This window comes from Numenius arquata, chromosome 11 (assembly GCF_964106895.1).
Source record: "Numenius arquata chromosome 11, bNumArq3.hap1.1, whole genome shotgun sequence".
Classification (NCBI taxonomy): Eukaryota; Metazoa; Chordata; class Aves; order Charadriiformes; family Scolopacidae; genus Numenius; species Numenius arquata.
The window spans coordinates 2,109,578-2,124,872 of NC_133586.1; the positions used below are offsets into that span (position 1 = coordinate 2,109,578).

General features: G+C 42.0%; 1 protein-coding gene across 7 annotated transcripts in view; it reads right to left on the bottom strand.

Annotated features, from left to right (window-relative positions):
- The window catches only part of SMAD3 (SMAD family member 3), a 78,782-nt gene that overhangs the window by 52,048 nt on the left and 11,439 nt on the right, over positions 1-15,295 (bottom strand). Inside the window, exon 3 of one of the 7 annotated variants that reach the window (XM_074156276.1) lies at positions 8,793-8,806. The exons of 5 other annotated variants lie outside the window; for them this stretch is intronic. In XM_074156276.1, coding sequence (XP_074012377.1) covers positions 8,793-8,806 — 14 coding nt within the window. Of the gene's footprint in view, positions 1-8,792; positions 8,807-14,402; positions 14,443-15,295 lie in introns of all 7 variants that reach the window. One more of the 7 variants, XM_074156277.1, reaches the window with a different exon arrangement.

Sequence of the window (15,295 nt, forward strand, 5' to 3'; positions counted from 1 at the left end):
AATCCTTTTTCCTCCAGCAGAACCAGGATTTCTATAATCCCCTCTTCCCAGGAAGGGCTTTGCAGTTTAGCAGAGCAAGAAGCCAGCGTTCAGCTTCATCAAGAGTGTTTGGAATTAGTTCCTTTTGGGTCCGAGGCTCAGCGTTTGACAGTGGGCAATTTAAAATAAGCAAAGCGAAGAAGAGTTTTAAACCAGTCTCAACGTTCACCCCAGGAGCAGAGCAGTGACAAACCAGACTAGCAAAGTGTTTAAAGCAAGTATTTTGCTTTAAATAAACATCATCTGTAGCCACCTAAACCACTTCATCGCCTTCCGGGAGCTGCTACAATGATGCAGTTTGTTTTGAGCCTACTTTTTTCCAAAAGGCAAGGTCCGTTACCAGATTCTACATCCTGGGATCTGCCATGAGGTGTCTCTTGGATATGACAACTTAAGACAGGCACCCACAGCTGGAAAATCCGGGCACCCGCCTGAGGACAGGACCAATACAGAGGAGCGCAAAAATCCGGGATGCAGAAGGCCGTGCCTCGGGAAGTATCGCAACGGCCCATGCGCTGCGATTAACCTCGGCCAGACGTGGAGCACCGAGCTCTGCATTTTCAAAATAAGCAAATAAGCAATAAGCGAATAAAGCTCTGAAAAACCAAAGTCAGCTGGAAAAGAAAATTCCATTCTCAAGTGAGTTTTATGCCTAACCTGTTCTTTTTTCATGTAGAACTCCATCCTCACTCCTCTCAAGTAACCTGAAAAATCAGGTCAGCAAAGCATGACTCCGAGAGGGGCTGGTGAGCCTCCAGCACTTGGGGGAAAAAAAGAAATAAATATCAAGTTGCTCAGTCAGAGATACTTTTAAAAATCTAAAAATACAGCTTCGGGCATCTAATTTTGATTCTAGAATGGAGAAAAAAAGAGAAAATTCAAACCAAAACCAAACCACCACATAAACCAGTTAAGATCCTATAAGCTTTTCTGTAGCAGCCACTACTCGCCACAGGAAAGCAGAAATGATTCATTTAGCTCTGAAGCCCTGAAAAGTCACTTAAACAGAAACAAGTTCGCAAGGACAGTTTGATGACAGTTCTTCTGCGATGACAGGCTTCTAAAAGATATGCCAGTTAGAATAAATATTTCCAAATTAGATATCTGGTGCTGAGAGCGCCAAAGGCTTAAAGATGTCACATAACATAAACGCAGCTCTGTTTAACTGCAGTTTCTGGAGCAGTGAAACCCCAGGATTGTTCTCTCTCTTTCTCCCTCTCCCTCCCCCTCCCTCCCTTTTTTGATATGCCAAATCCATGACCAACACAAGAAACTACTTTTGCTCTGCTCTGACTAACATTTATCATTTGTATATAGAGTAGCCATTATTCAACCAAATGCGAATTCAGCAAGTGCTTTTAAAAAAAATCAGCCACCCCCTAGCAAGAACCGCAAACCAAACAGCCGCCCACACCCCGGCTGGAGCATGTCTCCGCATTCCTGAGCGCTGAATAACAGGAGGCTCTTTGAGTCCAGGCTGGGCTTTCTTACTGCTCCTCAAAGCCTTAAGAGAGACCTTCGTCATTGCAGAAGCAACGCCTGAACGGCAGCTTGTGTCACACCTCACACGTTTAGTTTAACTCCTTCCTATGTGTAGCTTCAATACAAGATACCCCCCGTCTTCCTTTTCTTACTTAAAAAAAAAAAAAAAAAGAAAGAAAGAATTTTAGAAGTGTCAGATTTAAAAAAGAAAAGAAAAAGAGTATAAAAGAACAAGTCCTTCAGCTGTGTCTCGGAATCACTGAACGTAAGACAATGTCTGAGATGCAGCTCCTGGGTGATTCTGTTTGAAAATGATGCCCAAGATGATGGCATCCTCATGCATCCTCACCGATTCAGACAGGAAAGCCAAACGTGAAACCAGAGCGAAAAGACCTACCCAGAACTCCTTTCTTCACTCAGGAGAAAAAAGTACTTTATTCTCTAGGGTATGCAAACCCCAGACAGGCTGGCTTTGGACTGCCATAGCAGGAGAAACCTCCATGTGCTGTGCCAGGCTTGGGTCCCCTCCTTGCTCAGGAGGGATTGGGACCTGCCCTCCAGGTCCAGAACAGTTTTCTTCCAGTACTGACCCCATTTCTCACTGTTTTGCCCCATCATCTACCCCAGTGAGGCCTCCTGGCTCTGCTGGATGTAACATGGCTCTAGGGAATGGGGGCAGCACACACAGCTGCTCCAGGCTAAAACTGGAGAAATATCCTGGGAAAGGAATTGCAGCTCTGGCCGGAGAGCGGGGAAGGCTCACACAGCCTCCAGCAGCTGCAGAAGCAATTTTGGATGGTGGAACCACAGAAAGCAAAGGGCTCCTCCCCCCCCCCCCCAAACCAGTCCCCTCGGAGTAAAACCAGAAATATTTCCAAACAATGAAATCAGGCCACAGATAAATTCTCAACAATATGCAGATAATTGGCTTGTGTTTAAAATAACTTCTTTACCAAACGTGAAGCTCAGAGTCAGTTCTCAACTTTGATTTGCTCCATTCGGCTGCAAACCAGTCAAACCATCACTGAACCTGTGACATGGGATGGGGACAGTAACAAAAGCCCCACCTCAGTGTCCTGTAAATGTAGATATTCTGCACGATCTTACCCTCCACACTCCCCAGGGTTGATGAGGGAGCACCTGGTAGAGAAGTTTTGCACCACACAACAGTAATTCTCAGATTCCCAGTAATTCACCTGTCTGGCAGCAGCTGGGTTTGAAGATCTTCAACAGAAATTCAGGACAGGTATCTGGCTTCAAGGCCTGTGTTTTCCTTCTGTCCAGTGTTAATGTAACATTTCCATGCTATGGAACAGTCGTGGAGTAAAGTATTACCCTCCAAACACTGTTCTACCACAAGCTGCAAGTTTATTTATTTATTAGGCTGGGGAAGGAGTCCAACGCTTTGGCTTTGCTGCTCTACTCACTTCGGTCATGTTATGCCTTACCTTGATTGGACTTCTATAATTCTTTGAGAAACAAAAAAAAGCAGCCAACGAATCAAATACTGAAGACAGATTTAAAAATGGGATTGTCATTTTGAATAATTGGGTACAACTGAGTAACGAACGAGTAATTTTTGTTGCTGTAGAAGGTAGTCAATCATCCTATGCCGTGTGCTGTATCAAGGCACCGAGACTTTATTTTCTTTTGCTGCTGGTTTTGCCAAGGTCTTTATGGGAAGGACTGGAAACTCCTATGATGCATCACACACCAGCTATGATCCAAGGCAGGTACCCAAGCTGGTGTGCCAATATGATAATCCTGTATTGCTAAATCCATCGTTTCCCTGAAAAACCTTGAATCACATTCAGAACTCTGTTGGCCGAGGAAACCGGATGCTCCTTTCTGCAAAACCTGTCACCACCACTCCCAAGGCAGCGAGAAATTGCTCGAGAGAAGCAAAGATTCCCCCAGGCTCTTCTGATGGGAACGCCTGGCACACTCTTCTTCTTTCCTCTCACTTTTGTGTGTCTGAATGTGAACAGTCCGGGAAATCAGGACAAAATATTTAAAAATAACAAATCTTTCCTACTGTAAAGCCTAGGAATTTTTGTCCATCAAGAATTAGAGTTCAGGTTTCAAAGCAACAAGTTATTTTGGGGAGGGGGGGAGGGAGGGAAATCAGAAAAAATGTTTCGTCGTGTAACTGGATAAAAGTAAGAACTCTTGATGGGTTAACTTAATGAAATGATTCCAAGTAAGTTCTATTCTCCCGTTATTGATTGACTGAGTATCTAGCACTTATCCTCATATAATGCTATCAACACAATCAATAGCTCTCCAAGTAACATCAGCTGCCAGCTAATTTACACTTCCATGGTTGCCATCTGCTTTTCAGCCCATTGTAACACAAGCTATCAGCCCAGGATCTTGAACTACCATGGTCAAAACAAAACTATTGAAAGACAGAAATTTTATCCATATTCCCAGCGGGTAGAGGAAGACATTTAATCCAATTATGGTTTCAACACTCTCAGTTTTTTCAAGTTTTGTTCACACAGCCAGGAAATTGTGTTACAGTATCTGTTTATTTAAATTCAGCGACCAGCCCTGCATTTCAGAGAGAAATGAAAGATACTCATTGATGTCTCAGGTAAGTTAAGACCTGAGAATTCCAAACAAAAAAAGCTAAATAATTATCCTCATCTGCATGATCTCCTGAATGTTTCATATCACTTTCAAACTAAATTTTATCCAGCCTCATGGAAGAAAAATATGTCTAGCTTACATCAAAAGCAAGTGTCACTCGGGGGATTTCTTGATTCTTTTTTAACAGGGTATTCAAAATATTATTTTGAAATGCATGCTGTTGGTCTGCCATTAGAAACATTTTTTTTTAAAAATCTGCATATTAGTTCCCTTTAAAACCACTGCTGGCAAGTGAAATCCTATGACAGAAATGTGCAGAATTAACTAAATGCTTATACCTAACAGTTGAAGCACCTGGTAGGTGTGCAGTGATGGAATTCACTCCTTCAGAACCGCTTCACAAAACCACACAGTTACTACAGCACAGGATGCAAATTCCAGATTTGATCAGAAAAGAAGGGAAGAGATCAAAGATTCAATAAACTGGCTGACAAATGTTCAAACTGTACGAGTGGCTATAAACAGAATCAGCATGATAATGCTGAACTCTGCAGCCAGGATTATACCCATGATGGAAACAATGGGACATATGGGCACAAGTAATATTCCTCTTTCTTTATAACCGCCCATTGTTGAAGAACAAAGCAAACCACATCCAAATACATCTGGCATCAACATCTACTGTTTGCAAGCTGATCCTGCTTTCAAAAAACCCCAAAAACCTGACATCTGAGTATCCCATAAATTTTGCTGCAGCCCACGATGAGTCTGGACGCTTTCTGGCAGAGGAATTTAAAGACACACATTGTGCTGCCCACCCCAGGGCTATTCCACCAAGAGCCAACTGGCCCCATCCTCACCACCCTGCTTCCCTTTCACGCGGTGTGGGGCAAACTTTCTCTAGGAAAGATGGTGGCTGGAAACGCCCTGGTGCTACCACAAAGGCAATTCATCCAGTTTGCATCCTGTCCCCTGCTTAGATCTGAAGAGCGTCTGGGAAAGAGGGCAGCTGGGAGCTGGCCGAGTATTGCCCTGGAATGCGATGGCAGGCGGCTTTTAAACCACAGCTTTTCCCTGCAGGGAACGGGCTGCCGACAGGAAACGGACTCATGTGCTGTACAGAGAATTAATAGTAAGGAATACAGTCCCACAAAGCACTGGAGCTACCACAAGGTGCACCCAGGAAATTCTGAGCTTCAGAAAGCACTTGAGATCTTCCTCCTTGTCCGTTTATGACATCCCCTGGATTGTGCCATCATTTCTGAGCGAGGGATCCTGGACAGAAACAAGACAACCCTCCAATTTCCCCAGCGAAATGAAAGATGACTATATGCACATAGTGCTACAGGTTTACCTAGGAACCAGCCTTAACGCTCCCCACCACTAAGACAAAGAACAGGGCCCACTTAGGGCCCAGTTAGCAGAAGGCGGGCACCAATTTCCATTTGTATGTGCTATTTTGAGCAGAAACAAGCCAAAATGTATGCAACCCATCTCCTTTCTTCTCTGCCTGCATTTGAATGCTTAGTTCCCAGGGTGTAACTCTTGTCCAAATACTGACTCTAGCTGAAGAAATGAAGTGGAAATTAATCACATTGCCATTTTAAACAGCTTTTCTCCAGGTTTCCACAGGCACATCAGCCAGAAAAAAAGGTGTCCAGGCAGAGCTTGAAGATTTTCTACATTTCTTCACACTTTCCAGCCTGGTCAAAGCTGCAGGTTGAGGTAGGTCCAGCCAGTCCAAAGACGTTCATTGCACGTGCACGACCAAACTGCAAAGGTGTGCGGCACTCTGGCGCTTTGGAGAGGCATCTCAACTCCCACACCTTCTCTAGAGTCGATTCACGCGCTGTGAGAGCATCGGGGCAGCCCAACACAACGGGTCCAACACCTCGCCAAAACTGCAAACTTGCTGTCTGTGTGTAATGTGTGTAATACTACAGATGCACACCTGTATCTGTCCGAGAAATCCAACAGCCTTAAGCTTTGCAGATGGAGTTTGCATCACAACAATTAATAACGCAGCTCTACGTTGGAGATTGTCTGTGCAATTAAAAAAAAAAAAAAAATAAAAAGAGCTTCTAGTATAAATCACCTTTTGACATTTTTTACCACCATTTATAATCCTATCAACTTTGATTCCCCAGAAGCGTCGAAGTTCATTCTGCACTGGAGTAAAACCAAGAATAAAACAAAGAGAAAAAATTCCACAAAATGGCAATCATCCTTCATCGCACAGCTCAGTGCTAAGAGTCCTTTTTCTCTAACCAAACCAGTAACACTGCAGAGGGACCCTTTAGTTTTCACAAACTAAAGTTTTTATAAAAACTGAACAAATAACAGGCACAGGAAGCTTCTTTTGGACCTCAGAACCCTTCTGGTGAATGCTAAATTACTCATTACACAGCCAAACAGTCCCCCAGCATCCCACCAGGTCTCTAAGCTTTACAAGAGCATCCTCAACTTATCCATCTATCAGTCCAAACGCATCTTCCTGATTATTCCCTGGAATTGCAGTTTTTCGGGTGCGGGAAGCTCAGGGCACCAGTCACAGCGCGGCATCATTCTGGTGACAGTCAATGCTCGACTGGTCTTCAGCGGCTTTGGATTCCTAAGCCACCTGAAGATTGCTCGGCCATCACAAGTCCCAGTTCGGGCAAGTATTTAAATACATCTTTCAGTACAAGGAGCACTATACAGCCCTTGCAAAGTAGCTGACTGCCAAAACCGAGGCAGATGTCTTCTGCTTGGTCTAAACCACATGGGGTGAATGAAAATTCCTCGCATCTCCTTAGAGCGTGTGCTCCTGACTGAGACTACAAACAAGTTTGTTTTGCTAAGCACTTGTAAAGCATATTTCAAATAATTATAATCTTGAGGTCTTCTCTAACATTACCACAATGTATATTTATTAAGTTAAAAGCACGTGCGCTGCTACCAAACAGTTATTTAACATTCATTACAACTTGTCCAAGCAAGCCTTATATGCTGTGTAATCATATTCTTCTCCTCAGGGCAGAAATGCTAAGCCTAGCTTGAAAAAACAAGATACTGTTTTGTCCTGAGTTTACCCATAAAATAAATACTTGAAGTATTGTTAATAAATGCCTTTGCCACACCTCTCCTGAAACAGTAAAATCTTACTAGCATCTTAAACAAAAACAAAGATAAATTGGAAAGAATACAGGCGATCTTAAATGTCTATTTTTCATAAAATTATGGAAATCGCACTGAAATCCAAACTCTGACTTGCTTCCCTGCTAGTCATAAGCACAACACGTGAGCTCGTTCTACTCCAACATAGGTGATGGGTTTTTTTAATGAAACCTTTTCAGATACCTTCCCAGGCAACTTGCCCACCTTCCTACAATAATCCATACTATTCAACTAATTCTAAGCAGAATCAGAAGTACTAAAAATAATCCCAGGACTTCCCCAGGTGGAAAGAATCAAGGCTGTTGAGTCAGATGTCGGGTCCATGGCAAGTTGCCTCACCTCCCACTTGCCCCCACTGAGGAATTTCTGAACTTCTGTTTCCACAGAGTCAGAAGTGTCAGGCCATGGCGACACCCATGTTCCAACACGCTCTCCCTCCCATCCCTCTCAAATCCTGGGGCAAACCACAGACATTAACCCAGGCTAAATCAGCAATACAGTGCGCTACTTAAGCGCCTTTACCCTCTTGAAGCCAGTAGACCCAAAAGCTGCGCTTCTGGGGACATCCGCTCTTCAGAAAGCTCCACTGAAGAACTGCACAAGCTACAAGGGCACACAAACCAAAACATAAAAAAAAAAAATCCAATATGAGATAAAATTTAACATCAGCTGAGGGGTGAGGGACTTCTACAGGCAGGGAGAGGGTAAATTTTATCTCCAGTGAAAAAAATTAGAAGATTACAGCAGAATTAAAGACCGACACAACTCTGGGTAATCTGGTTTTAAGGTCTTCTCAAAATTAGTTTCATTGTTAGAGAATGAATTTGGTTGATAAAAGGTAATTTTATAAACATAGTATGTTTAGACTTTTGTAAGGAAATTGTCTGTGTGCAGCTTGGCAAAAATATACCCACAAAACCAGCTTAGAGCTAAAGAAAATGTATTGAAAGATAGAAAAATTTCAATCCATTGTTTTTCTTAAGACAGTGACTGAATGATGACTGAATCACAGCAGTGTAAAAGTATGTTTATTGGAGGGGGAAAAGTGAATACTGAAGGACTCTTCAGTTTAGCCAAGAGAGGTATAATGAAGCAATGCTGTAAGCTGACACCAGGCCAATTGCAGCTGAAATATGGTACTTGCTTTGTTGGTTTTTTTTTTTTTAATGTGAGAAGATTATTAGCTGTTAAAAAAAAAAATAATGGAGAACACAGTGGAATCTCTGGCTTGGTATCTTTAAATGAAGACAGGATGCATTTCTAGAAAACACACTTGTACAGGTTACTAATTTCAATACAAAGGTCAAAACGCTATCCGCAAGTCTGATTTAAAAGTGCACCATTTATGAGATATCGGGCTGGGGGATCTTGTTGCCATAAAGATAAAAAGACACTCTAAGAACAATAGTAAAACTCTGCACAAGCCGGCAGCAGACTCAGACAAACAGAAATGGGAATATGCCTTTTAATGGCAATCTACTATTAGACTAAATCAGAGGTGCAACACGAAGCTGCATCCTTACTCAGTCCCCAAACGCTTCCTTCTGGTTTACATTCACCTGCCAGCAGAGATGTGACTTCTAGAAGCAAGGAGCTAAATTAATTACCTGATATTCCATTTTCTTTAAAAACCCAAATAATATCAAATATATACTTAGTAAGCAGACTGCAGTCACTGCAAGCTAAAAAAAAAAAAAAAAAAAAATCACTTTACAAGCAATCCTCTCCAAAAGGCTTTTTGAGTCCAAAGTGGCAGCAACCCCACTGTTAAACAGATCTGCTATGAAGAGTAAAAAATAAAATTAAAGAGGTATTACTGCAGGCAAAACAGCAGAAACACACGCAGCTGACAACACCTCGGGCAATACCACAGCCAGGCATGAGCAGCTGCAGATTTTAGGAAGGGAATCGTACGGTCAGACTTAGACGTGGGATTAGTTCCACCGACTTCTGTGAGACTCAGGCTGGCAAGACTCTTCGGAACACGTCTGACTTCAGGCGCGTGTGAACTTGGTGGGACCGTTATTACTCATCCGAAGTGTTCACAGAGCAAAAGGGCTTCCTACAGCTCTACACAGACACAGGGCTGGCCATGGGAAGCTCAGTGCAGGACTAGGATGGTGGAAATCTTAATTTAAAGAAAGCAGTTCTTAAAGGAAGGGAATACGAGAAGAAAAAAAAAAAAAAAGCCCAACAAACAGTATGCACAAACCCCAACAGAATTTCAGTGCTCATGCTTAGAGATAAACCTTCCCCACTCACAGCCCTCCCCCATGTCAAAAATAAAGACAAAAATAAACCACGAAGGGAAGGAAGGAAAAACCTCAAATTTTTATGTTTGTTTTAGGCCTGCTGCAGCAACGGCTTTACTTAGCTTTTATCTGCTTTTGTGGTGTTTCCTAGCTCTTGACTGTAAAAGCAAAGTGCCCTATGCACAAACAGCAAAGGGTTTTATAGAGTGGGCTGAGGCCTTTGTTACTAATGAAAATTAGTGACAGGTGTTGATTGCAGAAGGGACAGTAATTGCTACGCACAGGGAACCTGGGAAGCAGAAATACCAGAGCCCTTATTACAAAGATAACTGGGAGCTTCTTCCCCCGGGCGGTTACCAGACCAGTCTGTGAGAAAACAAGTTCTGCTGATGACTATGGTTCACACACACATTGTAATAAATGCTTCCAGATTTCATGTCTCGCAGCATACTATTACTGTTATTCATTATTTGCTCAGAGAGGACAGAAAGCAAAGTATAATAAACAAAAGAATAGAAAACTCCCCAGCTCCCATCCCAGAAACCTTCGCCTGGTTTTGCATAGCATCCCTCCGGGGTGCAAGGCAAGGCTGGTCTGTGTCGTGTGTGTGTGTGTGTGTGTCCCGTCCCCCCGCCGTCGCCTTTCCAACAGAATAAATGAACGAGTCAAACAGCTTGCGATATTTGCATGACTGGGGAGAGATCATCTGAACAGACTGAACAGCCAAAGTCTGAAGAGTTTGCAGGTAGTAAAAACCAGTTAGTGGCAAAGTCCTCTGAAGACCCTCGCCTTGGTGATTACTGCACTGAAAGTTACTACAAGTATTACAAAATGAATCAGTGATGACAAGCGAACCCTGTAATTTCCACAGGAGGATCTTTCTACTTATTTTCACTTTAGAGATAATCCTGCTTTTATTAAGTGCTGATCTATCACTTTAAGCATTGCTAGTGAAGTGACCAAATGCCAGAGAATGAGAGGTTTTAGCTGAAATAATCTCATGAAGGGCTTCAACTAAGGCAAAAAGAGGAGGAAAAGTAACGCTACACTTTTTAGAGATGCATAGGAACACCACCTGATGGTAACAATGTGTTTAAATTAAGACAAGATTCTTTTGATGCAACTTAAAGGAAAAAGATTTTAAGAAGCTTATTTTCACTCAGTACACTCCAGCCACAATTCCTGTCACTGACAGTTACACATCCGTGTTCTCAAATATTTCCATCTCTGACAAAATGCACCGTGTCCAGCTCATTTTCAATGAAGAAAAAGAGTCCCATAAAGTTGTAACGCTTCACATCTGCATTTTCCAACGTATCTGGGGAGCAGATTATTGCACGTGGGAAGACTAGGCAATTGCCAGGTCATGTTGCCTCCTGTACAATTAGCTTATCTGTGTACTAACAAATGCTCAAACTGCAGAGCGCCAGACTCAGTTAAGACGACGGAGGAATATTTCAAAGGCTGCTCATTTACGTGTTGCACAAGGGTCACACGGCTACTCACGTTCCACATGAGGAAAGCCAAGTCTCTGCAGAGTCCAGCAATGCCCAGACAGTTTTGCACCCACATTTGGCTTTGCTCTAACACCTTGCTCCAAGCAAAAGGGTTTAAACCCTCCTGAAAAGTGCTAGACTAAGGGTATCTCAAGAGCTCAAGATCTTCATTGGAGGACATGACCACTAACAAGCTACTTACCTGACACAAGGAGCCATCATTTAGTCTTTTCTTTGAAGGGGACATCAAAAGGCCTGAGAGAGTCTGCATCTTCTGCCTAGTCACTTCAGAGGCACCTTGTAAGGACAGTTACCAAATGGCCAACTGTAACGGCTTTGGATGTGGTTAGATGCCTGTTCACCAAGGAATCTTGACACACCTATTTGCTAGTAAAGCCACAAACTTGTATTGAACAGTCCCCGGTAGCAACAGTGACAAGAAACTACCAGTCACAGGCGTAGGAGGTGAGAAAACATAACACTTCATCATAGTCACATTCTTCAAAGTCAAGCGGTTTGCCCAGTGAGTAATATTCCTGCAGTGGTTTGTAGGTAACAAGAACTCTACTTGTAGAAGTAGAAACCATAAATAAAATTATGTTACTGATGTATCATTATCATAATAAGTAGAGATATGACAGCATAAAAGTGCATGGAAATGAGATAATTCAGAGTTCTTGTTTCTGTTAAAATGAACTTGGCTTCCAAACAATGTTAATGAGACACAAAATCAGAGGATCATAGAGTATCTCAAGTTGGAAGGGACCCACAATGGTCACTGAGTCCAACTTGCAGAACCTCAGCCCGAGATGCCTACTCTGTCCAAATCCACTCTGCCATTTATTGGCATATTAAGAAAATATTTGGGGCTAAAGTACAAGATGAAAAATTACTGACAAATAAAAGCCGGGGTTGCTATCACAACTTCCACCAACACAACGCTGCTTGCTCTGACAAGCTGGCTCGGATGCCTCTGCCAGCCAACCGCATCCATGCATAGTGGCTTTCAACTTCTTCAGCCTGGGGAAAACTTATTTAAAATTTCGTAGAATCACAGAATGGTTAGAGTTGGAAGGGACCTTAAAGATCATTGAGTTCCAACCTCCCTGCCCTGGGCAGGGACACCTCCCACCAGACCAGGTTGCCCAAAGCCCCCTCCAACCTGGCCTTGAACCCCTCCAGGGATGGGGCAGCCACAGCTTCTCTGGGCAACCTGGGCCAGGGTCTCACCACCCTCACACCAAAGAATTTCTTCCTAGTATCTAATCTAAGATACTAGCTATACCAGATACTATTTCCCAAAAGAAAAGACTGCATGAGCCGTTTCATCCATGTTGTGCTGCACGACGCACAGGAACAGAGTTTCTTTAATCACCTCTTGCTCAATCCCTGAAAACTATTGTAGATATAAACATATGCAAATTTTAAACACTTCACTTGCTTACTCCTCCTCCAGTCTTTTGTGCCAGGAGATAACACCACAAAATAAAACCGGAGAAAGGTTACGCTATGAGCAAGCCTCTACCCTGCATTCCCAAAGGATTGCCCATTTCAGATTAAGCCGCAGACCTCGGTCCCCACGATAGCTACAAAACAAACTGCGCCTATCAGTTTTTGTGAACCAAGAGCCATGTTTGTCCCCTGTTTATTCTAAAAACATGTTTATTCTAAAGGGGCTAAGTATCTCACTTGCTGTACAAAAAAAAAAAAAAAAAAATTTACCAAAAAATCCAAATAATTACAAAATTAGACCCAACTCAACGTGAGGTGCAATTTTTAACCGACAGGAATAAGTTACTGAATCACTGTTAGAAAAGTTATGGCCTGTGTTTTGAAATAATCCTTGTCTTCTAAAAATAATTCTTCAGTGATTTAATTTATAGCAATACATTACATACACAGTTACACTGCACCAACTTTCAGCCAGTTTTTGACAACGCTCAACCCTCAAATGAACCTGGAAAAATATTCTTCGTAGCTCCAAGTAGCACAGTGACTGCAAACCAAAATTAAGGATGAAATACAATAAGATTTGTAAAATCAAGATGGGATTCTAAAGCAAAAGCGCGACAGTGTCTTTTACGCTTCCCCAGTTATTCTCTCACAGCGATGTAAATTCAAAGCTACGTTGCATATGCAAAAAAGACAGCCCTGAAGTCACACAGGTGAAAAAAATATGTGATTTACTGAACTAATAACAAAAATCAAATCCCACTCAGACTTCAAAACCAAGAATACCTATGCCTGGACTGTTTTACACAGTCACACTTATTTAGCAAATGCCTTTTGCTTTCGTAACAAAGAACATCTTTGTTCATTCCCTTGCTCTCCAAGCAACCACCTTTCCCTTTGTTTAAGGTTCTCAGAGCACAAGGAAGAAAAATAATATTTAAAGAAAAAAACCCCACCTCAGCCCCTAAACAAACAAACAAAGAAGAAAGTAAAGTTACAATACTTACTTTCTTTTTTTCCCTCCATTGAATGGTTGATTAAAATACCAGTTTCTATTTGAAACTAATTCTACTGGTCACAAGTGTTTATTTATTTATATACACATATTTAGAAAATAATATAGATACACATGTGTAAAAAATATAAAATGCACAAAGAACTTTCCTAAAACTTTCAACGGCCTCTCTCCAGTCCTAAACTTCCTATTTTTCCTCTTTCTTACCAAAGCACACAAAAACTGTCAAAATGCATGTCATCAATGGCTTCAAGTGCAAGCAGATCTTTCATCAACTACCAGATAAATTGGAAACACGTAAACTTTCAAGGTAAGCACTCAAAAGCCAAATTCATAACAAACTATTAGTGCTCACTGGCTCTACCTTCCACCTTTCTTCTTTATTTTTCTTCTGGAATAGCTGGCCTGCCAGTACAGCAGAAACACTGAAATGCCATCCTAAAAATAGAAAGCAAGAAAAGAGAAAAAAAAAGAAAAAAAAAAGAAAGAGGAGAGGAGAACGGGAACTGAGAGAATAAGCAGAGTGAGAAGCTCTGTAACATAAAACTGTCTCCAGCTTCAAAGTCATCAGCCAATCATAATCCAATAAATGCCTTTTTTTTTTTTTCTTCTAAAATCAGAACACTCAAATATCTATTTTTATTCCTGTTTAGAAGCAGCTATCTCAACAGGGCTTTCGAGCCAGTAAAGCCTGGCACGCAAAGCAGTGACTTACAAAACTCAATTTCAAGCCATAACTTCCAAGGCCTTCACTTGCTGATATGGGTTCCTGTGTGTCTTGCGCACCAATATTCCACAGCACAGACACCATTAGCAAAAAATGGAAATCTAAAGGGAGGAAACCAAGGGGATTGCTACATGAAACTATTATTTTAACCCAGAACACTATTAAAGGGTTCTCCCTTCATGACTGTACACCATTCCATGTATATAAATAGCTACACCATTCTTCCGATGTCTTAAGACTCCTGTTCTCCAAGTGCAATCATCAGGAACTGCAATACTTACAGACAGGTTTTAATGAAAGCTTGTTCTTCTGGTCCTCAAGCTTATAAATAAGAATTGCTAGCTGCGCTTAAGCTACTCAAAAATCAAGACAATAGGGAGCTGTACCCATTTGAAGTCTGCATGCATAACGAAATACCATCTCTTGAGCATCCGAGGAGGTGTATCCTCAGCACTTTCATACTTTCTTTGTGTGTAAGTTGCCCAGAGAAGTTGTGAATGCCCCATCATTGGAAGCATTCAAAGTCAGGCTGGATGGAGCTTTGAGTAACCCGATGTAGTGAAAGATATCCCTGACCATGGCAGGGAACTGGACCAGATAATCTTTGAAGGTCCCGTCCAATCCAAACCGTTCTATGATTCTGTGATTCTAAAATGCTAGAGACCTCTTCCTGTATTTCATTGAAAATTATCAATGCTACATTACAAATACGTTATGAATTATTTGTATAATGCAAAAAGAGCAGCTTCAAATTGACTCGTTTTCCATCCAGAGCATGGGAAGCACTCTCAAGAGTAATGTCACTTCTGTCTTGTATGTGGAACACAGCATAAGCCTTAGGATGTCTGCACCCTAAATGCTGCTTTGCCTCTGCCCCCCAGGAACCTCGTATAAGACAACCAAGTTCTTGGGACTTTACTCTCTGCATCAGCAAAAGGGGGTAAAAATCCTTCTGCTGTAAAGGACTAAGACCCATGTTATAAAATGAGAGATCATAAACGCTCCCCCTTCAATAGCATGTGGGCACTTCAACAGGTTGTGGAATGGTCACAATGAAAAGGTCTTTAGAAGGACTCAATGAACA